The sequence below is a fragment of the Vipera ursinii genome, assembly GCF_947247035.1.
Source record: "Vipera ursinii genome assembly, chromosome: 1".
NCBI lineage: Eukaryota > Metazoa > Chordata > Lepidosauria > Squamata > Viperidae > Vipera > Vipera ursinii.
In genome coordinates, this window is record NC_139512.1 from 30,478,525 (window position 1) to 30,504,050 (window position 25,526).

A 25,526-nucleotide genomic window follows, 5' to 3' on the forward strand; every position below is an offset into this window, starting at 1 on the left:
ATGAGGAAATAAGACACCTTGTAGGAAACATTTAGATTTTTTTTTTACTCAAACCCCAAAGACAAGTTAGCATATTTCTGTTTTCAAACATCTGAGACACTAAAAAGAAATGATTAACCAAAATATGATAGCTTAGATCAGGGATCTCAAACTCAAAAGAATAGCACAATACTTCAAATAAATAAACTTGTTTTATGAGTGTTTCCACTAAATCTCTGGAAGCTTTGAGGTATACCGCCCTTCTCCCTGAGTCCTTCGGGAGAAGGGCGGTATACAAATTGAATTAATAATAATAATAATAATAATAATAATAATAATAATAATTTGAAGAAGCATTGAGAAAACATGAGGAAATATTTCATAATGTAGTAGAGATCTTTTTTCTCAAGATTCTCCCCCTCCCCATGCTAATTTCTGTATAGAAAGCAATGGGAATTCAATGCAAGTACTGAACTCTATAGTCTTTTGTCTTATACCACAACATACTCTGTAAATTCTACTGTCTTCTCAATTTATAGAAAAATATGGGATGGAAGGCACAAGTGCAACAAGAGAAGGTTAAACCACAATTTTACACTTCTGTATTGGGGGCATGCAGGAATCTTGTAGTTCGTTTGCCACTGGTTACTTCTTAAGTTTGTTTTTCATGTGTGAAAATCCATTTCTAACCAGTAGCAGCTTCCCAGCACCCTTAACAACATGACTTCCTTCATTCTTAAGATAATTTGCTTTTTAAAACAAGTGCAGAGAAGGCTTACTGGGTGTGCTGATTCTCAATACAAAAATTAACATTTTATGGACTTCTGGCCACATTTTGTCCTTTTGCAACTAGAGTGCTCTCCTTTGCTAACATGCTCTGTATTAAAATATGTTTATTTAAATTCTTCTTTCAATTTGTAGATGAGAAATCATTAATTGACAGAGTATCATACGCGGGTATGATAAACCCAGAGGATAGATGGACAACACTACAGTTGAATGGCCATGTTGCTCATTTTGAAGCACAAATAAGAGTGAAATGTGATGAAAACTATTATGGACCACAGTGCAATAAATTTTGTGGGCCCCGTGATGACTTTGTGGGCCATTACTCATGTGACCAAAATGGAAATAAGACCTGTATGGAAGGATGGATAGGTGACGAATGTAAACAAGGTATTGTATTTCTCATGTTTTATAATGCAATGGTTATACTGAAATTGTGACATATTTTAGGGCAAAAGAGGAGAAATGGCCAAACTTAAGGATTTTGACTACTCTCCTGGCCTATTTTTGTAGCTATTAGATACACTCATGACTGAAATGTAGTAGTAAACTATCCATTTTTAGGTGGCACTATTTTCTTTGTTTTATTTATACATTCATGTATGTTAACCTCCCAGAGTAGATGTAGTAAGCTTCTGGCACTGATAAGTCATAACAAAGTTCATATCATCAAGCCATCTATTGCAGTATTTGAAGATCAAAATAAATAAATAATTGTTCTTCTCCAGCATAGAATATCTGCACTATTATTAACCCAGTACATTATGTTGATGCCATATCTGAATTAGGCAGTCAGGACCTTTAAGTCACATGTTGTCTATTCCAGTTAATACTGACACTAAGTTTTGGAGAAGGAGAGTGCAAAAGTTGGGTTGAAACGTAACATTAAGAAAACCAAGATCATGGCATCCGGCCCTCTCAAATCCTGGCAGATAGATGGGGAAGAAATGGAGGTAGTGACAGATTTTATTTTCCTGGGCTCCAAGATCACTGCAGATGGGGACTGTAGCCAAGAAATTAAAAGACGCTTGCTCCTGGGGAGGAAAGCAATGGCAAATCTAGACAGCACACTAAAAAGCAGAGACATCACCCTGTCAACAAAAGTGCGTAGAGTCAAGGCTATGGTCTTCCCAGTTACAATGTATGACACTGAAAGTTGGACCATAAGAAAGGCTGAGCGCCAAAGAATTGAGGCCTTTAAACTATGGTGCTGGAGAAGACTCCTGCGAGTTCCTTGGACTGCAAGGCTATCAAACCGGTCAGTCCTAGAGGAGATCAACCCTGACTGCTCTTTAGAAGGCCAGATCATGAAGTTGAAGCTCAAATACTTTGGCCACCTAATGAGAAGGAAGGACTTACTGGAGAAGAGCCTAATGCTGGGAAAGATTGAGGGCAAGAGAAGAAGGGGATGACAGAGAATGAGTTGGCTGGATGGAGTCACTGAAGCTGTAGGTGTGAGCTTAAATGGACTCCAGAAGATGGTAGAGGACAGGAAGGCCTGGAGGAACATTGTCCATGGGGTCGCAATGGGTTGGACGCAACTTCGCAGCTAACAACAAGAAGTTTTGGAGTCCTTTCTAAATAGGAAAAAGGCAGGGGCTCAGTTTTATAACTTCTGCAAGCAAAATAATGTCCATCATTGAGTTATGCCTCCTGTAAAATAACTAATATGATTTTGTTTATTAGAGATACTGTATTGAATCAGCAAGTCTTTAAAAAGCATATAATCAGAAAATGTTTTAACCATAGAAGCTCTTGAACCGACTGCCTACTTCAGTGAAGCTCATTATTTTTAAAATGTTTTTTATTCTACATTTCCTCTGAAACGTTCAAGAACATGCACTGCTTACTATAGTAAACAAGCTATAATGATTGCTATTTTTCACACATCTTATATTTCAGTGGGGTTTAGCTGTGATTTGCTTTCTTAACCAGATAAACTCTAGTATTACTATTGTGTAAGTTGATCAAGTATATTAAGAGACTAGATGTTCTAGAAACTTCTTTTGAAGATGCTGGGCTTGTGTTTTGAAAGCTGACCATAGTGCAATTGTTTCATTTGTTTATAGTTCACAGTTAAAACACTAAGAAGACATTGGACAGCTATTTGTCTGAAATGGTATAGGATCTCCTGCTTCATGGGAGGTTGGGCTAGAAGTCCTCCAAGGTCCCTTCCAACTCTGTTATTCTGTTTTGTTCTGTTCCTCATTTTATAGAACTTAATCTGCATCCATTCCAAAATTAGAATGTTGGCACAGCATCTGAGACATTATATTATATTTATATCTTGTAAGAATAGCTTTTGGACAGGATACTTTTATAATGCTTTATGTTTCCTCTTCCTTTATATCTTTCTGTGTTTCCTGAAATAGATATTTTTAGACCCAAAAAATCTATTTGGTTTTTTGTATTCAGGAGGTGATAATAGTAATTGATAATTCTAGCTAAAACTGTTCCACTTTTTCTTAAAGCTATCCTTCAAGAAAAAAACTGCATAAAATGGTAGTATCATTTAATTACAGTAATCACTTTTTCTAAAGAGTTAGTTCTAACTGATTTTTAATTCTTTCTTTTCATAGCTGTATGTAAGCAAGGATGTAATTTAATCCATGGAGGATGCAGTGTACCTGGGGAGTGCAAGTAAGCTTGCTTATTTACTTACTTACTTACTCTGAGTGGCACAGAACTCCCCAATATGTAATTCAGACTCAAATCATACAATGTTAAAAATAACTAGAAACATTCCTATGGAATAAGAATAAAAACATTAACAACTTTGAAGAATTCAATCCCATGATTGAAAGACAATTATAGCAAACCAGCTTCTCTGGCTTGATAGAGCAACCAGGTTTCATAGAAACCAGAGGGAAGGGGCAGATTACACAATTGGGCAGAAGGTGCTATTCCAAAGGAGTGAGATAGCAACTTAGAAGGAGTGCTTATATTGCCCTTAAAATAACAATTTCTAAGGGAAATACAACAAGCCTACCCAGCCACTGTAGATCTTAACAGGCAAGGCAAAGGTACTCCCTTAGCTATTCAAACCCCATAGATATAACGAAATATATCATAACGAGTTCACAGCCATTCTGTGAATTGCATTGGAAGCTAACTAGCAACAAGTACAGCTTTCCGAATAGAAGTCATATGTGGATATTTTGAGATTCACCCATCACTAACTGAGTGACTTCATTTTAGTTCACCTATAACTTCCACACTCTTTGGAAGTATAGCCCCATGTCATTACAACAGCCAAATCAACAGGTAACAGGCTTATTTTATTTTATTTTATTTTAATTACATTTATATCCCGCCCTTCTCCGAAGACTCAGGGCGGCTTACAAGCTTAGCAGTAGCCTTCATTCTATGTATATGCCTGCTTGTTAGGGCTTTCACACACACACCCCAAGCGGCATTATTACAAAGTCAGCTTATTGCCCCCAACAATCTGGGTCCTCACAATGAGCAATGGCTGTTCTTCCAAGAGAATTTACTGTTGACTGCATACAAGATGGAGGGCTTGCAGATGCCCTCTTGACCACAGCTGTACCTGCTCTCCCTAAACTGCAAACCAGTTCGGCCTGAGGCATTAGAACTCTGGAGTTAACGGTGGAATCTCACTCAAAAATCTTCCTTGGATTAAGTCTCTACCTGATCCTATCCAGACTCAAACAACCTCCAGGCTCCTGAGCAGCATTTCAAAAGCATCAACTACTCAATGAGGGGTCAAAATACAACAATGAATATCATCTGTATACCAAAGTAACATTATCCTATGCTACTGGAGTATCTCATTCAGTAATGTTGTTTAGATGCTGAATAAAAGTGAGAGAGCATCAAGGCCTGTAGCACTCTCCATTAAGAGGCCTATGATTCAATTTTCTTAACCACCACAACCCCAGAATTTTGACTTCAGGAAGGGGGAGAAACATTTTAATTCACTGTAACTAACCTTTGAAGATGGTTCGGAAGGATATGATGTTCTGTGGTACTGAAAATTACTTTCTCTAGGATTTTCTAGAATTGCAGTTCAGTCACTTTTTCCATAATCTTCCCTCAAACGGAAGGTTGGAGAGTATAATTGTCCAGTATATCTTGATCAAATAGTGGATTCTTGGAACAGGACTCATTATCACCTTTCTCAGTATGAAGTTTATGTCGATATGTATTAGATTTACATTCTGTCTTTGTTTAGATGCAGTATATACAATTTACTTATTTGACCTAAACAATAATCTTGTGAGTTGGGTTGGATTGAGAAAAAAGGTTTGGCTCGAAGTTAGTTAGTGAGTCTCTGTAGCTAAGGAAACTGGGTCTCCTAACTTTTTAACTGCCAGATCATTGTTTGTATGTATCTTATGGGCATATAATTTTGCGGAGTAGATACTTAATTGCTAAACAAATCTGCATTTGAGAGATTGTTTCTATTTTTCAAATGATAACATTTTACAAAATTGTATTGCAAGCAACTAACAATAAATTTAGCACATATTTTTTATATTTTCAAATACAGACGTTGTCAAATGTATAAATTAAAATAGTTTTATATACCATCTGTCTCCTCAAATAGAGTATTTAGGGCAGCCTTCAGATAAAATGAAATAAATATTTCGAGTAGCACAGAAAACAACTCATGAGCAGCTTTGCTCTCACTGCCATCTTGTATTCAAGTGCAGTGTTTCATTTACATATATAATAAACTTAGAGCTGAAAACCCAATATTCCCAAGTAATCTTGATATGTTGACCTTTTTTGAATGAAAAATGAATTGAGAATGAACAAGAAATGAATCTTCTTTCCCTTGAGACAGCTGCATGGTGCAATATGAATTGTATTTACAATCTACATGGTGTGGAATAAAAAAAATAGTTTTTTATATATTTACTTGGTTCCTGCAGAAATTTAGGAAATGTGTTATAATCAAACTTATATGGACAAGTAGCTCATTCAAGCATAATCAAGCTTATATATACAGGTAGCTCCTTTCTATGTCTGTAAAAACAATAAGTCTTCTTCTAGTGTTTAATTAAAAATACTGTTTCCAGGTGAATCTAAATACCTCCATTTTACAGTCTAGTATAAAATAATGTATTCTTATTATCAGCTATATATTACTTTCAATGTGTATATAGCTTTGGAACCAACATTAGAAAATTGATACAAATTAGTTAATAATTTGTAGTTTTATTATTTTATTGCTATTATGTTTTGTACAGTTTTATCCTTTTTAACATTGTAAGCCACCCAGAGTTAATGTGTGGTAAGATAGGCAGCCGGTAAATTTAATAATAAGTAATATAATTGACAGTGGGCATCATGAACCTCTTGTCTGATGTGGGAAGGATTTCAAATTGGAAAGTAGATTGGAAGTAGAGAGGGAAATGAGTTGCCTTCAGCATTGAAAATGTTTTACGACAATCTCTTAGGTACGGAATAAAACAATGACATATTCACAAGTATTTAAGAATACTCAAGATGATAAAATACAGGTTTTTTAAAAATAATTTTTACTGTAAACCTAAAACATTGGTAAGCAATACTTAGCTCCTGATGAATGCTGAAATTATAAATCGGGCACGCTGCTAGCAACCCAAATTATTTTAATTTATATAAGAAGAGCTATTGATACTAAATAGGGATGCGGTGGCTCAGTGGGTTAGGACACTGAGCTTGTCGATCAGAAGGTCGGCAGTTTGGCGGGTCGAATCCCGAGTGCCGCGTAACAGAGTGAGCGCCTGTTACTCGTCCCAGCTTCTGCCAACCTAGCAGTTCGAAAGCACGTAAAAATGCAAGTAGAAAAATAGGGACCACTACGGTGGGATGGTAACAGCGTTCCGTGCACCTTTGGCGTCTAGTCATGCCGGCCACATGACCACGGAGACGTCCTCGGACAAAGCTGGCTCTTCAGCTTTGAAACGGAGATGAGCACCGGCCCCTAGAGTCGGAAACCACTAGCACGCATGTGCGGGGGAAACTTTACCTTTATTGATACTAAAAAAAACCTACACGTTTTGTAACTTCTCACTGATATATGTCAGATATAGTAAGAAATACGTGTGTTTAAGATTATGGCAATCCACGGTGGCTAGGTGTTAAAAGACTGCTTACACAATATAATTGCAAGTTTGCAACTTAAAATTGTATGAAAATTGTAGTTGTCAACTGAAAATGAACATATTACTAACAATATGCACTCATGTCTAGGTGTAGTTATGGTTGGCAGGGGCAATTCTGCAATAAGTGTGTCCCCTACCCAGGCTGTGCTCATGGGAGTTGCAACATCCCATGGGAATGCAAATGTGAAACCAACTGGGGAGGCCTGCTTTGCAACAAAGGTATTGAACTTCTCTTTGTAATAAATACTTTTAAAGCTTCAAGGTTAACAAAAATCTAGCAACACTTGTTTATGTAAAAATGTTTAGTTAAGACCATTCAGCAGAGTCTGGTTTGTATCAGGTAACTTTTCTGTAAGATGTTTGGTAGCTTGATGGATATTTCTCTATGTGCTATTATAAATGTCACAAAAATGACAGTATATGCAATAACTTAGATGAAATCAGATGCATTAAAGGAGAATTTGGAAAAGGCTTTCATATGAAATTCTGTACCTTATGACTTTAATACTTCTTTCTATCTAGATTTAAACTATTGTGGAAATCATCATCCATGTGTAAATGGTGGAACCTGCATGAATACAGAACCAGATGAATATAGCTGTGCTTGTCAAGATGGTTACTCTGGAAAGAACTGTGAAATTGGTACATACAACAGTTAATAATACATTTTTTACTCCAGAAATTTTATTAATTAGTGACATAGTTTTGGAAAAATTCAAAATGTATGGCATTCTCCTGTTTCCTGTCTGCATTAGAAATAAATGAATTTCTATTCTCTTCACTGTCTTTTATGAAAATATGAATCTATACTTCAAGAATTTATAGATAAGTTAACAAATACTTGCAGGGTGGAATTTGTTTTTTACAAATGACATCTATGTCTTAGATAATCTCCCAAACTGTACAAAATAATGATAGGAAATACACTAAAGCTGTAATAGAGAAATGTTGGAAAGTATGTTCATCTTATTACAGTATGAAAACAATAGGAAAAAATATTTATTGTTACTAAACTTCTGTGCCACCCATCTTGCCAAGGCAACTTTATGCAGCTGACAATCTGCATATGATATAAGACCTTAAAACAGTAAACACAAACCATACATATAATTCAGTTAAAATTCAATTAACCAAGAAAGGAGCAAAGTACGCATGGGGAGGAGGTAGGGTCTATCTAATCAGTTAACCACCTCCACGATGCCACTCCCCATTGGGGCCCCAGGCCATCTGGCAGAGCTAGGTCTTCAAGCCCTTTCAGAAGGCCAGAAGGGATGCAGATTTCACCTTGGAAGGGGCAGGATGTTACAGACAGTAGGACTCATGGCAGAAAAGGCTCTTCTCCAGGACCCCACCAACCAAAATTTCTTTACTGATGGGATCTGCAGCATGCCTTTTCTGCCAGTGCGGGTGCACTGGACTAATCCCAACGGGATGAGCCAGTTCCTCAAATAAGCTGGACGTATGCCAGAAGGGCCTTAAAAGTGATAACCAACACCTTGAATTTGATCCAGAAGCAAACTGGCAATCTACAAAATATTCATGAACATACATGAATTTTTTAAGCAGTCATGTTGAATATTTAAATGATTAAAAAACAAAGCAAGGTAGAAAAACCAAGAGAAAATGAAATTGGCCGGTATGGGACCACCCTAAATGTATAAAATTTAATGGTGAGTTTTCTTGTAGAGAAACTATAAATGGTTTCAGTCTGGAATTAAGAACTATTATTTTTTTCCCCATTAGCTGAGCATGCTTGTGTTTCAAATCCTTGTGCTAATGGTGGAATTTGTCATGAAATTTCATCTGGATTTAAATGTCAGTGTCCTAAAGGATGGAATGGACCAACATGTGCAATTGGTAGGTACTGTCTGATCATAATATTTGTACCTTGCTGATGAAAAACTGATTTTGGTGCTTGAAAATTTCTTGCAACTCAGTTGCCATTCCCTTAGAAATATCTTGAAGAAAGTGCCCATTTCTGCAATTCACACATGGACTCCCCCTTTGTCACCCTCCAGGTTTTCTATATCATTTTCTTTTGGATTCTTTCAATTAAAACAATAAAATTCCACCCAGAAATATTCTTTTAAATTATTGTGGTATGTGGCTACAATACAGTGCTTAAGAATGGTATCAATCTATCCAAAAGAGAGAATGAGAGAGAGAAGTGATTTTAGAATTGATAGGAAGGATGCTCACCAGTTTATTTACTACAAAATGCTGTAATGCTCAACATATACCTTTTTCTGAATTAAATTTCTTTTCCCAATGGCAATATATGAAGTTACGTTATACAGTACTTGACAAAATTCTAAATGCACCCATAAGTTCAAAAAGTTTGGATGCAACCTTTTTTAAAAATAGTTTATCAGAGAATGAGAAGTAATTAACATGATGAAAGGGAGAACCACAGTAGATGAGAAAGATGCAAAAGAGTAGCACTGCTCACATGCATGAACAGGCTAGTATTTTCCCTTATTTGATTGGGATTCCTTTTTTAAAAAAAATTATGTTAGCCCTGTTTTAGGATTTGAGCCTCATTTTGTTTTGCTTTATTGCCAGTTTTGACAATTGTAGACAGTTCTAGGATTACATGTCAGATTAAATTAGCGTCTTTCTTAGCTTTAGAACTGTAAAATATCTTTCAAGCAATCTCAAACAACTCTTTTCCTCCCCAGATATTGATGAGTGTGCATCTAACCCTTGTGCTAGTGGTGGTACTTGTGTCGATCGCATTAATGGGTTTGAATGTATATGTCCACAGCAGTGGATTGGAGCAACCTGCCATCTTGGTAAGTCTTAACATTTAAAAGTGTTTCAAATTATTACTTCAAAAATATTTTTAAAGATGCTAAAGTTAACTTTGATAAATTATTATTTAGCTACTGCTTATATCACTTCATAAAATAGGGTGCAAATTGTTATCTTTTGAATGCAGGAGCCTGTATAGTGTTCAACATTTAATTCAAATGAATTTAATCAAAATTCATCTCTGTAATATTCCTCCCTTCTATAGATAATTATCTTTGGCAAAATAACTGGATAAATTAGGCATGTGTAAATGTTTAAGTTACTGTGTTTCACTGCAGAAAGTTTTTGTTCCTGCTACGTGGCCATTCAGTTTTCCTTATTCCTTCATTTGCTTGACTCATTTCATGATTGTGGTATGTGCATGCTACAGGATTACTCAGAAACATGGAGCTTTCTGTACAGATGTTTGGGCCGATTCTTTTTTGAATGCATAATTCAGGCTGGAGTCACCAAAAAAACCCCCCACGATTACTGTTTTGCCAGGGGAAAAAGGCAGGGCTTTCTTTGTCATAGTACGCACTGGAACGGAGTTCTGGCACCTTTTTTCAACAGATTTTGCAAAGTTGCGTTCTTTTCCTATTGTTTTCCTTCCTATCCTTGTTTGTTTTTGAAAATGCCCTGTTGGCGGTACGGTGCGAGCGGGGTACCCTCTGGCACTGTCTGCCTCCTCTAGGAGGAGCCATGAGGTGCCAGAACACCACAGCCAGAGCATGGCTTGATTGGCTGGGTCGGACCATGTAGTGTGGAAGCTGATGGTGGTGGTGGGAGACACATAAACATGGAGGCCATCTTTCATGAGAGGGTGAGCGAGCCTTTTGCCTTCCCTTACAGAAGGTGGGGTGTGAGGTTAAAAAGAGGCAAAGCGAGAGGAAAGAAAGGTGGCTGGCGTGGAAACTTGCCTGACAGCAAAACTTTGCTGTTTCAGTTCCTTGGGTAGTTCAAATGCTGGGATGTCTACGAAAATCTCTTTTTAGTCTTTTGTACTTTATATTCAAACTGCAGAGGGGAAGAAGAAGAATAAAGTTAATGTCTTGTGATTTGGAAGTATTATTATTATTATTAATAATAATATATATTATGTATTGGTCAGATGTAAAGGTAGACCTTTACAGGTTTAATCAGATCTATTTATTAAATTGGGTTTAACTTAAAGGTAAATTAAAAGTAAGCTGTTCACTGACAAAGTTTCAACTTCAGTTTGTTTCAAGTCAATATCCATGTTAAACTCCAAATGTTAATTTTTCCTCCTTGTTTGACAACTTCTTAAAAAAAATCAATCTTTTACAAGCAACCAAATTTTGTTTTATTGGGCCAATTTCATTCCACATTGAAAGCTGCCATTTCCACTCATTAAACTAAATGGGTATGCCTGTGACAAATGTCTCAAAAGATTAATAAAATGCCTTTTTGTAATTTAAAGCCAAACAGCGCATGGTAACATTAATAGTATTAACTTACCTTGAACAAAATCCTAGTCTTTTAGATACACTAAAATTGAAAGTGGTTTTTTCAGCTACAAAGGTAAACCTTGTAGGTTAGGCATGACATGTAGGTATGACGTGTGTGAGTTCCAGCACTTTTTTTTTTGTTTTACAAAAAAGCACTGGAAATAGGTAATGACATTAGAGGAGAATTAGGTCAGTGAGATCACTAATCTTAATGCCCCAGATATCTTAATCAATTTTCTGTTGAGCAAGGGATTGAATGGATGCATAAGAGGTAGAACAGATGCTGATATCTAACTATTCTTTAAAAATGCTGCATAGCCATACATTATCCCAGGTGTCCACATTTGTTGGCTATTCTGCATCTAATCCACAATTAAGTTGTTAGTTGAAAAATTTCTAATGCAGCTGCCAGGGTGGTGTGGTTTGATTTAGTTCGTTTTTAGAAAAAGTTGGAAGAAACCTGTTCAAATCATTTTTATTGCAGCTATTTCCCTGAATTTTATTTAAATAGTCATTGAGGCTTTCCTAAGGCAAAGAATGCAGCATGCATATTGAAAATATCAGCAAATCATATTAAAGTAGCGAATGAAATGTAGCTGATATTTGGAAAGCATGGAAGCTTTGCTTTGGTGCAAGGGCAATCTCTCTCTGGGTTTGTTCTTCACTCTGCTTTTCTTCTCTTCTTTCACAGATGCTAATGAGTGTGAAGGGAAACCCTGTCTTAATGCTCATTCTTGCAAAAATCTTATTGGTGGATATTATTGTGACTGCATTCCAGGATGGAAAGGAGTAAATTGTCATATCAGTCAGTATTTAATATTTAGCGTATACACTTGACCTAAAGGGTCTCTTATTTATAGACTAAAAACAAATTAATGCATATGTGTCATTTCCAAACCTAACTTTTCTACAAGGCTTTACAATGACACTTTTACCACATACTTCCTTGCATCTAAAAGCCTTAGCTTTTGAATTATGGAATGAACTAACTGAAAGTTTCTGAGAAATTACTCACATGGGTCAATATGTTTTAAATATTGCTTGACTTTATGATTTGGGCTCTCTCAAATTTGCATCACTCATAAAATTCTTATTTCCTTTCCTCTGGAAAACATCAGTTTGAATATTTAATCAACAGATATAACATTAATTATGCTTCAGTCCATTATTTCCATTATTTTTCCATTATTTTTAATGCTTTTCCTATTTTATCCCTAGATGTTAAGTATTGTCATGGGCAGTGCCAAAATGGAGGGACTTGCAAGGTATTTTTTCTGTTGTTTTATGATTCTTTGAGCAACCTTTTAAATTTAAAATTTATCAGGACAATCATAATTGGATCCTAACAGCATTTATCTTAACCTCGCCCTTTTAATTCTTTATATCTTTGTAGACGAATAATACCGTAGCAATTGTTCATGTGTGGATAATACATTACACAGTTCAAGATTCAAATGCATAGCCAACAGCCATTCAAAAATATACTTTCAGTAATGTACAGGTAGCCCTTGAATTGGGACCTGAATTTCCATCACTGACATCACAGTCTCTATTGCTGTTGATAATTGAATCCTATCAGCTATTGAGTGAGGACCACCTGATCGCAATCATCTCTCAGCAGCAGGCACTGCAATAGGTCACAGGTTGTTAAGTGCTTCATTCAGCACCATCATAGTTTCAAACAGTTGCTGAACAAGTGTTTGTTAAGCAAGGGCTACCTGTAGCAGATAGGCAGCCATAGAAGTCATATAAATAAATAAATTCATCCAGTAAAATCAAGGAGATAAAATGACACATTAAATCCAATTTTTTTATAATATGGACTAGGTATATTAAAACCATTAGGGTAGGATACTGTCTGACTTTTAATTGCCCCCTTTCTGTAAATAAGAGGATTATTTACATTTTGAGGATTACCTTATCCTAAAATGTAATTAAGACCATAAAGAAGAATTCTGAGGTACTTCAGAAAATATTTATTTGGGTATGTATCCCTAATATTTATGACATTAGAAAATGGAAATGCAAATTAAGATTTAAACACTGTTAAAAAGTAAAGTCAATTCAAATCCATATGTGAGCATTTAGAGGTTAACTGGGAATAATCCTACTAAAATGGTCATTAGTTTGTTTTAGAACAAACTGATTATGAAGCATTTGTACAGTAATTCTAAAATTTCAGATGCAAAATTATTGGGCAACTTAACTTTCTTCTGTGCCTTTTGCGTGGCATAGTCTCTAAATCAGTAAGTTAAAACAGAAATATTCAGATGGGCACTTTTTCTGAAAAGACCATAACAGCTGTCTTAGAAATAATAAATAAGCATAATGGTAGAAGCAATGAATCTAAAGCATAAACAAAGCCATTAAGTTACTTTTTTCTAGACATCAAACTTTAGTGGCATTGAATTGCTTGGCATTGGACTCATCCCAAACAATTTTATTATGGGTTTAATGGTTTCTTCTTTAAACACATGTGCTTCATCAGCTTTGTTTTTAAAAATTTAAGGCAGAAGTAGTCACTTACAGTCAAATAGACATTCCAGTATTTTAATCCATGGGCCTCGATTTAAAGTTAAAGGAGAATCAGCCTAGAGGAACCATTGGCCCAGTCATTCTTTTTAGAAACTATCTGGAATGTCTTTTAAGTTGTAATCTTTATTCATTAAAAAAATATATAGTATCTTCTGGAAATGATATTTTTTTTTCAATTTTTCCATGCAGGATGAAGTGAATGGCTATCATTGCACATGCCCTCCTGCTTTCATAGGCAAGAACTGTGAAAAAACAGTTGATGACTGCACGAGCAACCCATGTCAGAATGCAGGTCATTGTACTAACCTCGTCAATGGATTCCATTGTCTTTGCCCTCATGGCTTCTCAGGAGAATTCTGTGAGGTGAAGGATATTTTAGACTTGTTAGAATGCTTGAATAGGCTGAATTCTAGAGCAGCTTGAGTGTTTGTTGTTGTGGATGAATGCAACAGTTCATTTACTGCCCCACAGGAACAAGCAAATTTGGTGCAAAATAGTACTGCCATCTAAGCATAGTGGGACACGTAAAAGAAAGAGCCCATTAAGAGGTCACCAACGCTCTTTTTCTTCTTTTTCATTTTCTTTCTCCTTTTTCATTTTTTTCCTTTTTTTTGTTACAACAGAAAGCCGTCCTTTCATTTCCCCCAAATTCTTCTAGATCCCAGTTAAGTGATTTTGCTTCATAGCATATGTCAGCTATTGCAGTAGAAATTAATTATTGTTATAAGCCTTTTGAGGAAAGGAAGTACTTGAAAGGACACTTCGGGATGCTCTCAATCTTTCCCTCTTGTGAGCACTATTTTTTTAAAGTAGTAGCATTTTTTGAATATACAACAGTGTGTTTTCTTTCCTTCCTTCCTTCCTTTCTTTCTCTTCCTTCCCTTCCTTCCTTCCTTCCTTCCTTCCTTCCTTCCTTCCTTCCTTCCCTTTCTTTACTTTCCACCATCACTGTTACAGACTATAAATCAAATTCTAAACCTAATGTTCAATGGGTAGGTTTGTAAATAGAGGGTTATTGCATTTCACTCCAGTCCATTTAGGAATAGAATTATTGATTGGAAGTATTGATTAGTACTCTACATCTAATTTCTATTGCAAGGAGGAAATCATAATCTGCTTCAAATTTGAACAGACTAATGAATTGTTAAGGCCAGTCTCTTGTCTTGCAAATGAATTGTTTCATGCAAAAATCTGGAGATCTAATACCATTCCGCCAGTCAATCTGTTTGAATTAATATATTTGCAAATAGCAGGCCAAGGTATTTTTGGGTGAAAAAATCCTATACTATTTGTTAGGTATAGAAGGTATTGTGTATTATCTTATGAGCAACTGGATAGTGTACAGGCATTCTAATATGGCTATGCTGCTATAATCACAATGTGTGATTTAGGAGCAAACAACTGCTCTAGATTCATTTCCTTTTTGTTGAATTGAGTGTGCTTTTATTGAAATAACTTTTTCTGTGTATTAGAACATAAATGAGAAATGATGCTAGATTATTTCCTCTTTATTAGTTGTTTTTGGCTCATTTGAAGCTTTAGTACTAAAATAATGCTTGACTCATTAAGATCTGTAGAAGGGGGCACCTTCATTTAAGAGAACAGTTTTTTCAGGTATGCCTAAACATCAATCTCGTATTAGAAGATGTTGTCCCATACAGCTAAGCTTGATCCCAGTTCCCAGATCTTTTAATGGAAAAAAAACCTATCTCCATTAGCTGGGTATTTAACTGTTTTAATGCTGTAATATGGTTTTGTTGTGTTTTTACGTTTCATTATTAGGTGAAACTTGTGGAAAAGCTTAATGCAAATACAGTAGATGCTTCTTTTAAACACTTGTAGTTGACAGAAAGAACTATATTAGGACTATGGTTCCTTAGAATAATTTGTATGTGTAATTCAATAAGTTTTGTAGTTATTTGCCACCTATATCATGATAGTAGCAAATCGCCTTCAAGATGCTTTAAATATACCCATAATGCAATTAAATTACAACAAGCTATAAGTAATAATTTCCCTGAGCAAGCTGCTGTAGACACTGGTCCGAGGCACAGGGGGGAGGGGGAGGCAGCCGGTGCACAGCTTGGGTACCTTGGCTCCGTCCGAGTTGAAAGCAGAGGCACAGCAGTGGGATTGCTCTCAAACAAGAGCCAGGTGTGCTGCTCGCTCTGTGCCCGCCTTATTGAGAGCAATCCTGCTGCTGTGCCTCCGCTTTCTTCAACTCGGATGGAGCCACTGGTGGCCGCTTGAGTGGGGAGGACAACTTTGCTGCTGTTGGGCCACAGCTGGGCTATGCCCTGCCGTTGCCTCCCAAACTCCACCTTCACCACTGGTGAAGCAGTGGTGGGGCATTCCATCGGCAGTAACAGCTGCCTAACCCTAACCCTCACCCTGTCTTGCCTCACCTCACCCTGCAGGATGAGCCTCGTGCCCACTGCCCCACCCGCCAGAGACCTCCTGGATCTCCTCCAACCCTGCCCGGCCCCCACAGGCATCCCTCCCCACGAGCAACATCAAGGTGGCCTTGCCCACCCTGGCCACGCCCACTCAATCTGCCATGACCACTGTAGCCATGCCCACTCAACACCTGGCGATAAATTGGTTTTGGGTTGCAGTTTGGGCACCTTGTCTCTAAAAGGTTCGCCTGGTATAAGGTTTCCTGCCTGAGCAGGGGGTTGGACTAGATGGCCTCCAAGGTCCCTTACATCATCATCATCATCATCATCATCATCATCATCATCATCATCATTATTATTATTATTATTATTATTATTATTATTATTATTATTATTATTATTATTATTATATCAGCCCTGTTACCAAATACATCTTAAGTGTGAGATGCATCTTAACTGAAATTCTATAGGAAGCTTTTCAGGTAAGAATTAGGGTCTATCCGTCTATGTTTTGGAATTTAGGTTTCATTTGATGCACAGAAAAAGACAGGTAGAGAAATAGATTAATAAAATCCATCTATTGAACTGAAATTCTTAAGAGTAATGCTTTCAACCAGCATGCTTTAATGATTAATAAACTGGACTAGGATTGGAAAAATCCAGGTTAAACACCGCCTTTATCCATTAACATTTGTTCCAAGATTTTGAATCACTCACTCGCACTCTGCCAAAGTTAACCCACGTTTATTGTGCCAATTCAATGAAGTAAGACCCCCATTTAAGTCACTTTGAGCGCCAAATGTCAGAATATTCATGTAGAAGTTGAATTATCACTTGATATAAATTAGAATTTAATTTTAGTGACATATTACTTCTCTCTGTAGAAAACCATTCTCTTTTAAGTCTACAACTGATCTGAAAAAATAGAGTAACTATCTTGTGGAATATTGTTACAAAACTAACTGCAGTTTAAATCTTTTGCAGATCGATATAGATCTCTGTAAGCCTAACCCTTGCCAAAATGGAGCTCAGTGTTATGATCTGAGAGAAGACTATTACTGTGCTTGCTCTGATGATTATGATGGAAAGAACTGCTCTCACCTCAAGGATCATTGTAAAAATAACTCTTGTAAAGGTACTGTCTGTCCTGTGAAATTTTGACCATGTATCCAAATGCCAGAAATCTTAAAATAATAGAATTCTTTAAGGAAAAAATCATGTTCACTGATTTTTCTTAATTAGTATTACAGATGTTAACAATATGGGCAAACTTAAATGCATGTAAATTTGATTTTTTTTTAAAAAAATAAAATCAATAGAGTAAGAAAGGGAACTAACAAACCTCAGTCCTTCTACAGAAAATAAATATATGGAGATGAACATGAATTATTTTACTTATCCATAGAGGATCTGTTAGTCATTTTTTCTTAGATAAAATGAGACAATCTGTTTAATTTGTTCTTAACCTTGTTTGCATTATCAACCTTGCTTCCCAGATTGAATTCTGTTTTGAGTGCCAGTGAAACAGACAGTAGAGGATCACATTCTCATGTATTTCTGTAGCCACTTTTTGTCTCTCCAAGTCTGATTCAAGCGAAATGGGAACTATTTAGAGCAGATTTAAAAGATCGTACAGAGGGAAAAGTTCTAATACATATTAAAGTTCCTTCATAATGATAATGATTAGCCAATTACTATTTTATAAGAGCATTGTATGTCATATACTAAGTACTAGCAAGTAATATTTAGAATGTATCTGCTCCCTAATCCATGCAAGGATGTGTCATAAAGTGACTTTTTAAATTGTTTTTTTGCTAAATTTTGCAACTTAAACATGAAGCCTAAATGAAAAATTTTGTGCCAGAATTAAGAAACCACAGCTTTATTCTGGCTTTCTATCCTAGAGAGTAGCTTATATGCATAATTTTCTCTTATTCCTAGTAATAGACAGCTGTACAATAGAAGTCTTCACAAATGCTACTCGGAATGGCATTCGTTTGATCTCATCCAGTGTATGTGGACCTCATGGACACTGCATCAGTCAACCAGGAGGAAATTTTACTTGTGCCTGTGAAAAGGGCTTTACTGGAGCATATTGTCATGAAAGTATGTAAAAGAAAAAATACAGTATTAAAACACAATGTACTTGGCCTTACTTTATAAAACATTGTTTCTTAACAGTTTAAAGTGGTTCCATAAGCACATAATAGGATTTAGAGGTCTAAGTTAGTTGAAGACTTCGATCGTGAATGACTATTTCTATGAATACTAGCCATTTGCTCTCAATAGGGAGATGGGCAGGTGGCTTTGCACAAACAGCTTCTGTGTTGTACAAATACTAAATGATAGTTTTTCATTGGTGAGCTGTTTAAAGATCAACTGTATAATGACTAGATTGTTGTTGTCTGGCAAATTTACAAGAGCTCACTTGCTCTTTCTCATTGATACCAATGTTTTGTCCAAAAAAAGCACTTTGTGGTGAAATGTATGTTGAATATTGGTTGATTTTTGGCAAGAATTTTCAGCTTGTCCTAGCTGGAGTGAAGAGAGCTCAGAGAGAAAATCAGAAACAGAGCAGCCTGGTATCTGGTTTCCTGGCCCACAACCTGCCATTTTACACTTCGCCACATTTGATAAAATTTAGTTTTGTAGTAAAACTTTTAAGAGTGATAAATAGCATTTATAAATGTGATTCTTGTTCTGCAACAAGCTAACATTTTTCAGATTATGGAAAACCCCACAAAGTAATAAAGACTTCATAAAGCAAGAGCCCATTCAGATAACATCTTAAATGTAGCTAGATTTTACATGTTTAACTAAACAATTGTTACATGGTAGCTTTTTGAACAAAAGAAGAAGTCATCACAGACTTATTTCATTGGAGTAGAAAAGCAAAACTCACCACATTGGGCTCGAATAAGCACCAGATTAATTTAGAAAGGATCTTTGAGGTACAATATTATTTGAAACAAATGGAACATTTTGTTCCTCACATTAATTTCATATTTGTTTTATACCTACTAATTTTGAATGATTATTGAAGAATTTTATTTAAGGTGTTTGTGTTTCTTCCAAACAGTCACCATAGAACAAACAGATAATAATTTTATATTATTATATTTTAGATATTGATGATTGTCTTGAAAAACCCTGCAAGAATGGTGGAACTTGCATAGATGAAATTAGTGATTTCAGATGCTTCTGTCGGAATGGCTGGGAAGGAAAATTGTGTGACATTAGTGAGTACAGCTAAATATTAATATATTTAAGTTAGACATTGAAATCTTTTTATCACTTGCAGTTCTTAGGGATTTTATTTATGATACTTAAAAAGAAATTTAGGTTTGTATTTTAATTCTCAACCACATGTCAAGATATGTGATAACTAGCTTAGTTTATTTTTAAAGATACAGAATAGAACTGAGGGAAGAAATACAAAGAAGGATTTAAAGACTATAAAAATTAGATAAGTATGTGCATTTTTAATAAGAAAGATCATTCCTCTATTATAGTATTATAATAGATATATGATTATATATCTTAATAATCATATTAATAATCATATTAATAATCATATACCGCTTGCAATAGGGCGGTATATAAATGTAACTAAATAAATAAATAAATAAATAAATATCAAACATGCTTTAAAACATTTATTAAAGATCAATAAAAGTCAACCAAAATATAAAGAAACAAAGTTGACAAGAATTTCTAGGTAATCTGAGACAGTCAATATTATCTTTAAAACCAATCAGACAGATTTTGATATTTTAAAATCTCATGTTAAGAAATACTTGAATTTTGGATGGTCCTCTTTAGCTCTCATCTAATAACTTTACACTGATTCTCTACCGAGCTAAGTAATAAAGTATTTCAGTTTGGTTTTAACATACTGTACAAACCCAGCAGTTGTTGTTCATTGCAATTTAATTAACAGAATTTGGATTTGCATCATACAGATTAAGTTGTGACCCACATTAATTTACTCAAAGTTATCCAAGGATCTGTAGTATTTAAATACAGATTAATGAGTCTAGATTATGTATGGCTTAATGGATTGTTATTTATGAAGATTCTTCTTTTCACAGACATTTTTTGTTCAATTCTTTATGAATTTTACAGATGTTAATGACTGCTCACCAAATCCATGTCACAACGGAGGCCAGTGCATTGATTTAGAGAATGATTTCTATTGTGCATGCAAAAATGGCTGGAAGGGAAAAACATGTCATTCAAGTAAGTATGTTGTGGTTTACTGCTTAAAATATTCAAAAGCTGAAAAGAAAACTTAAGAATTGCAAAAAAAATTGCGATGAAAAAGGTAATCTACAATTAAGTCTAACAAATGAAATGATCTGGATATAGGGAAGAGTATAATAAAATATCAAGTTATAAATTATAGCTTCTGTCTAGTCCCCATATAAAATTAATGTTCATAAAATAATGCCATTTGAAATTATTTTCACATATAATTTTATTTAGAAAGGGCAATGCAGCAAAATAGCGCTTCACATTAGGTAAATGCAAAATGATGCTTCATGTGAGGTAGGAGCACTTGAATAGCACACCTCTGCAGCTTCTTAAAACAGCTCCGTGTTTTCCTGGGATTAGGCAGCTGCCCTACATAGCTTGCAGCATTATCCCAAGAAGTGAGGTGTTCTTGTCTTTGAATGTGAAGCACTGCACACCTGAAATAGAAAGTAAGTTGAATTCAGGGTCTAATAATGTACATAATCCCATGTAACAAAGAATATATCCCTACCTTCTATAGCAATTAATTTATAGTATATTTGATAGGCTGCTTTAATGTGCTTTTATGATATTTTAGGTAAATACCAGTGTGATGCAAATACTTGTACAAATGGAGGAACATGTTACGATGATGGTGACACTTTTCGATGTTCTTGTCCTCCAGAATGGAAAGGAAGCGCTTGCAATATTGGTAAGTGCTTAATCTACTTATATTGTCTTTAAATCGAGAGAATGACTTGGTTGAGAAGCTAATATAAGTAGTCTGTTTCTTCATTCTTCATTCTGTGATCTAGAAAAAGTCTTTTATTATGTAGAACAGTGTACTAGTGTTGATTATATTTGAGGACTGCTGTTTTGGCATAAAAATGAAGGGTGTGGAGGGAAAAAAAGAAAGAGGGAATTGAGATGGTTATCTTCCATTAAGGTAGAATTAAATAATCAGTCCTAAGGATACCAATCCTTTTTTATGGCTCTAAAGCTCTTTTAATTATCATTATTTCAAATGAAAGGTATCATTTCTCACTATTTTGAGGCAGAAAATGTATAAAAATCCGGTTCCATGTTGTTTTAATGATTTTATTTTATCTGCTTTGCTATCTTATAATTGAAGTTTTTATTATATTTATGCTGTAATTCTCCCAGATTGAATGGGCGCCAAATAATAAATAGCGAGAAAGAGAGAGAAAGAAAGAAAGAAAGAAAGAAAGAAAGAAAGAGAAAGAAAGAAAGAAAGAGAAAGAAAGGATCTAACAGTTTTTAAACAACAAATGCAACACAATAACACTTTGGGAGCCCTGTTGAAATATGACAATGTGAACAAAGTTACCTCAATATACAATGCATTCAGAAAGTATTCAGATCCCCTTCACTTTTGTAAATTTTGTTATGCTGCAGCCTGATTCTACAGTTAATAATGATGGTGATGATGATGATGATGATGATGGTAGGGACCTTGGAGGTCATCTAGTCCAATCTCCTGCTCAGGCAGGAAACCCTATACCACAAGTCTGCAACCCGCGGCTCCCAGTCCTCTGCCATGTGCAGTCAAAAAAAAAAGTGGGACTAAAAAAGTTCAACCAATCAATTCAAATATGCAGGGTAGGTGCATATCTTGCCTTGGCTCCACTCTTCAGTCAAACCCTGTTCTGTGCATGTACGCGCATGTGCACACATTTTTTGTGGCTCCCAGTTTTTCCTTTTGTGAGGGAACCGGTTCCGAGTGGCTCTTTCACTGTTTCAGGTTGCTGACCCCTGCCCTATACCATTTCAGACAAATGGCTGTCCAGTCTCTTCTTAAAAACTTCCAATGTAGAAGCATTCACAGCTTCTGGAGGCAGGTTGTTCCACTGATTAATTATTCTGTCAGGAAATTTCTCCTTAGTTCTAGGTTGCTTTTTTCTTTGGTTAGTTTCTATCCATTGCTTCTTGTCTTGCCTTCAGGTGCTTTGGAGAATAGCTTGACTCTTTGTGTCAACCTCTGAGATATTGGAACACTGCTATCATGTCACCCCTCATCCTTCTCTTTATTAAATTAGACATACCCAATTCCAACAACCATTCCTTATATGTTTTAGCCTCCAGTACCCTAATTATCTTTGTTGCTCTTCTCTGTACTCTTTCTAGAGTCTCAACATCTTTTTTATGTTGTGGTAACCAAAACTGGATGCAGTATTCCATGTGTGGCCTTACCAAGGCGTGATCTTGAGTTGTTGAAATTCATTTTTTTCTCATTAAACTACACTCAGCACCCCATAATGACAGAGTGAAAACAAAATTTTACAAATGTCTGTAAATTTATTAAAAAGAAAAAACTGAAATATCACATTGGCATAAGAGTTCAGACCCTTTGCAACAATACATGAAATTTAGCTCAGGTGCTTCCCAATTCTCTTAATTGTTGCTGACATGTTTCTACACCCTTGATTGAGTCGACCTGTGGTAAATTAAATTGATTGGAAATGATTTGGAAAGGCACATGTATCTCAATAGACGGCCTCACAGCTGACAATGCATGCAGAGCAGAGCAAAAGCCATGATGTCAAGGAAACTGCTTGCAGAGTTCAGTGACAGGATTATTGCAAGGCACAGATCTAGGGAAGGCTACAATAAAATTTCTGCTGCACTGAGCACTGGCCTTCATAATTCTCAAATTGAAGAGGTTTGGCACAACCAGGATTCTTCCAAGAGCTAGTTGCCTGGTCAAACTGAGCAATTGGTGGAGAAGGCCCTTGGTAAGAGAGGTGCTCAAGAACCCAATGGTCATTCTGATTCAGCTCCAAAGATCCTGTGTGGAGATAGGACAGAGGTCCAGAAGGACAACCATCACTAGCCCTCTAGTGATCTGGGCTTTATGTAAGAGTGGCTAGATGGAAGGCTCTCCTTAGTGCAAAACACATGAAAGCCCACTTGGAGTTTGCAAAAAAGCACATGAAGGACTCTCTGGCTGTGAAGAACAAGATTCAAGGCTGTAATTGTTGCCCAAAAGTGCTTCAACAAAGTACTGAGTGAAGGGTCTGACTACTGATGCCAATGTGATAGTTCAGTCTTTTCTTTTTAATAAATTTACAGACATTTCTAAATTTCTGTTGTCACTAAGTGTAGATTAATGAGGAAAAAAATGAATTTCAGCAAATGTAGAATCAGGCTGCAATGTGACAAAAGTGAAAGGGGTTTGAATACTTTCTGAATGCACTGTAGATAGGCAGAAATAATGGTCAGGTTACTAGCTGATCAACATGGCAAAATTAAATATTTTGAATAGTTTAGAATACTGGTTCTGAAATATTTTGGTCTCAGGACCTGTCTGTGTTCTTAAAAATGATTGAAGATCTAAAGAGCTTTGGTTTATGAGGGTTATATCCATTAAAACTAAGAAATTTTAGAATATTTATTTGACTTCCCAGAACTCCTAGAAGTCACACTTGGAGGATTGATAGTTTTGGATAATGTGCTGGGAGTTTGCTTTATAAGACTGAAAAACTGAAATCTATCAAAAATCCCATATATGGTATTAACAAAGACATTGATCAGACTCTGGACTCCCATTCAAAAGACTGTCTGACTGGTTTAATGATTGATGTTAAACAAAATATTAATAATTTTTGATAGAGGCTTGGTTTAGCATCTGATATAGAAGTTGGGTTATTTGATAATTATTTCAAGTATTGTGCTAATCTACTTCATGGTCTAAATTAAAATAATTGTAACAATGTGAATTTTTATTTTTGGCCTGTTAGTTAATATCAATGGAAGTTCCTATGGTCAAAAAAATCCCCCTTTTTTAAAAATTCAATTATAGCAAAGAACAGCAGCTGTATTCCTAATCCTTGTTTGAATGGTGGAACTTGTGTTGGCAGTGGAGATTCTTTTTCTTGCATTTGTAAAGAAGGTTGGGAAGGACGCACATGTACCCAGAGTAAGTATAATTATTGTTTGTTTTAATATAATGTTCTTAGTCCTGTAGCATACCCAGATAATTTATTGTGATGGATACTTAAGAGTGGACTTTTGTACTAAAAGTTTTTTACATATTGCATTAAACATTTTATCAAAACAGCTTAGTTGAATATTATATTTGAGTATTTTATTAGCGGCTATCAAACCGGTCAGTCCTAGAGGAGATCAACCCTGACTGCTCTTTAGAAGGCCAGAAGGCCTGAAGCTAAAACTCAAATACTTTGGCCACCTAATGAGAAGGAAGGACTCACTGGAGAAGAGCCTAATGGTGGGAAAGATTGAGGGCAAGAGAAGAAGGGGATGACAGAGAATGAGGTGGCTGGATGGAGTCACTAAAGCAGTAGGTGTGAGCTTAAATGGACTCCAGCAGATGGTAGAGGACAGGAAGGCCTGGAAGAACATTGTCCATAGGGTCGCAATGGGTCGGACACGACTTCACAGCTAACAACATTTTATTAGCATTCTGATACAAAGTACTTTGTATATGCAAAAAATTAGATGGAATTGCTCAGATATGGTGAACATTTAATACTGTTAATATACTTCAGATTAGTAATTATTTTACATTTTATTAAAATAGCTTAGTTGAATATTGTATTTGAGTATTAGCATTCTGATACACAGTACTGAGTTTCTTAGGTGTGGTTGAGATTCAGTTTTTGACTCATGACAAAACTTGCTTAAAATTTTACATCTGGTCTAAATCTTCTAATTTTGCATTTAAATTATTTTAATAATCTCTATTTTTATTATGTTTTTGTGCCATAAAATATGAACAGTGATGATTGTAGCATTATTCAGTTTTAAATGGTAGATAAGAGAAGGTTGGCTTCTTTATGAATTGCATTATACTGTGGTTCTTCATTGTGGCATAGCATTTTGTTATGCTAATTGGTGCAAAAGTAAAGTTATTTATTGGAAAGCAACACAAAGAATATCCCTACATTAATGGTGTGAATAGTCTGGTGTACACATAGATATGTTTCCCCAAAATGCTTCTCATTTTGTTATACCTCATCTTTTCTACCTACTATCTTAATTAGACATACTGGGAAGGGGCTCATAAGCAAAGGGAGCATTTGGAGAACCCCAGTTGTGGAAGAACTGCTTTAAAACCTCTAGAGGTCATCTCAATATCTTTGTGGCCAGCGTTCTAAGATCAAAAACAAAGTTGGATTTCTTGTAAAACTTTTGCATGTGCTGTATCTATAAAGTAGGGCTGGAAAATCTACTTTTAAGGTCAA

General features: G+C 35.7%; 1 protein-coding gene across 1 annotated transcript in view; it reads left to right on the top strand.

The window, feature by feature from the left end:
• The window catches only part of JAG2 (jagged canonical Notch ligand 2), a 77,104-nt gene that overhangs the window by 30,882 nt on the left and 20,696 nt on the right, over window positions 1-25,526 (top strand). Inside the window, exons 3-16 of the mRNA XM_083359991.1 lie at window positions 901-1,155; window positions 3,345-3,405; window positions 6,970-7,100; window positions 7,404-7,523; window positions 8,625-8,738; window positions 9,560-9,673; window positions 12,359-12,405; window positions 13,865-14,038; window positions 17,056-17,206; window positions 18,013-18,177; window positions 19,197-19,310; window positions 20,197-20,310; window positions 20,903-21,016; window positions 24,125-24,241. Of these exons, the coding sequence (XP_083216117.1) occupies window positions 901-1,155; window positions 3,345-3,405; window positions 6,970-7,100; window positions 7,404-7,523; window positions 8,625-8,738; window positions 9,560-9,673; window positions 12,359-12,405; window positions 13,865-14,038; window positions 17,056-17,206; window positions 18,013-18,177; window positions 19,197-19,310; window positions 20,197-20,310; window positions 20,903-21,016; window positions 24,125-24,241 (1,791 nt within the window). The remainder of the gene's footprint in view (window positions 1-900; window positions 1,156-3,344; window positions 3,406-6,969; window positions 7,101-7,403; window positions 7,524-8,624; window positions 8,739-9,559; window positions 9,674-12,358; window positions 12,406-13,864; window positions 14,039-17,055; window positions 17,207-18,012; window positions 18,178-19,196; window positions 19,311-20,196; window positions 20,311-20,902; window positions 21,017-24,124; window positions 24,242-25,526) is intronic.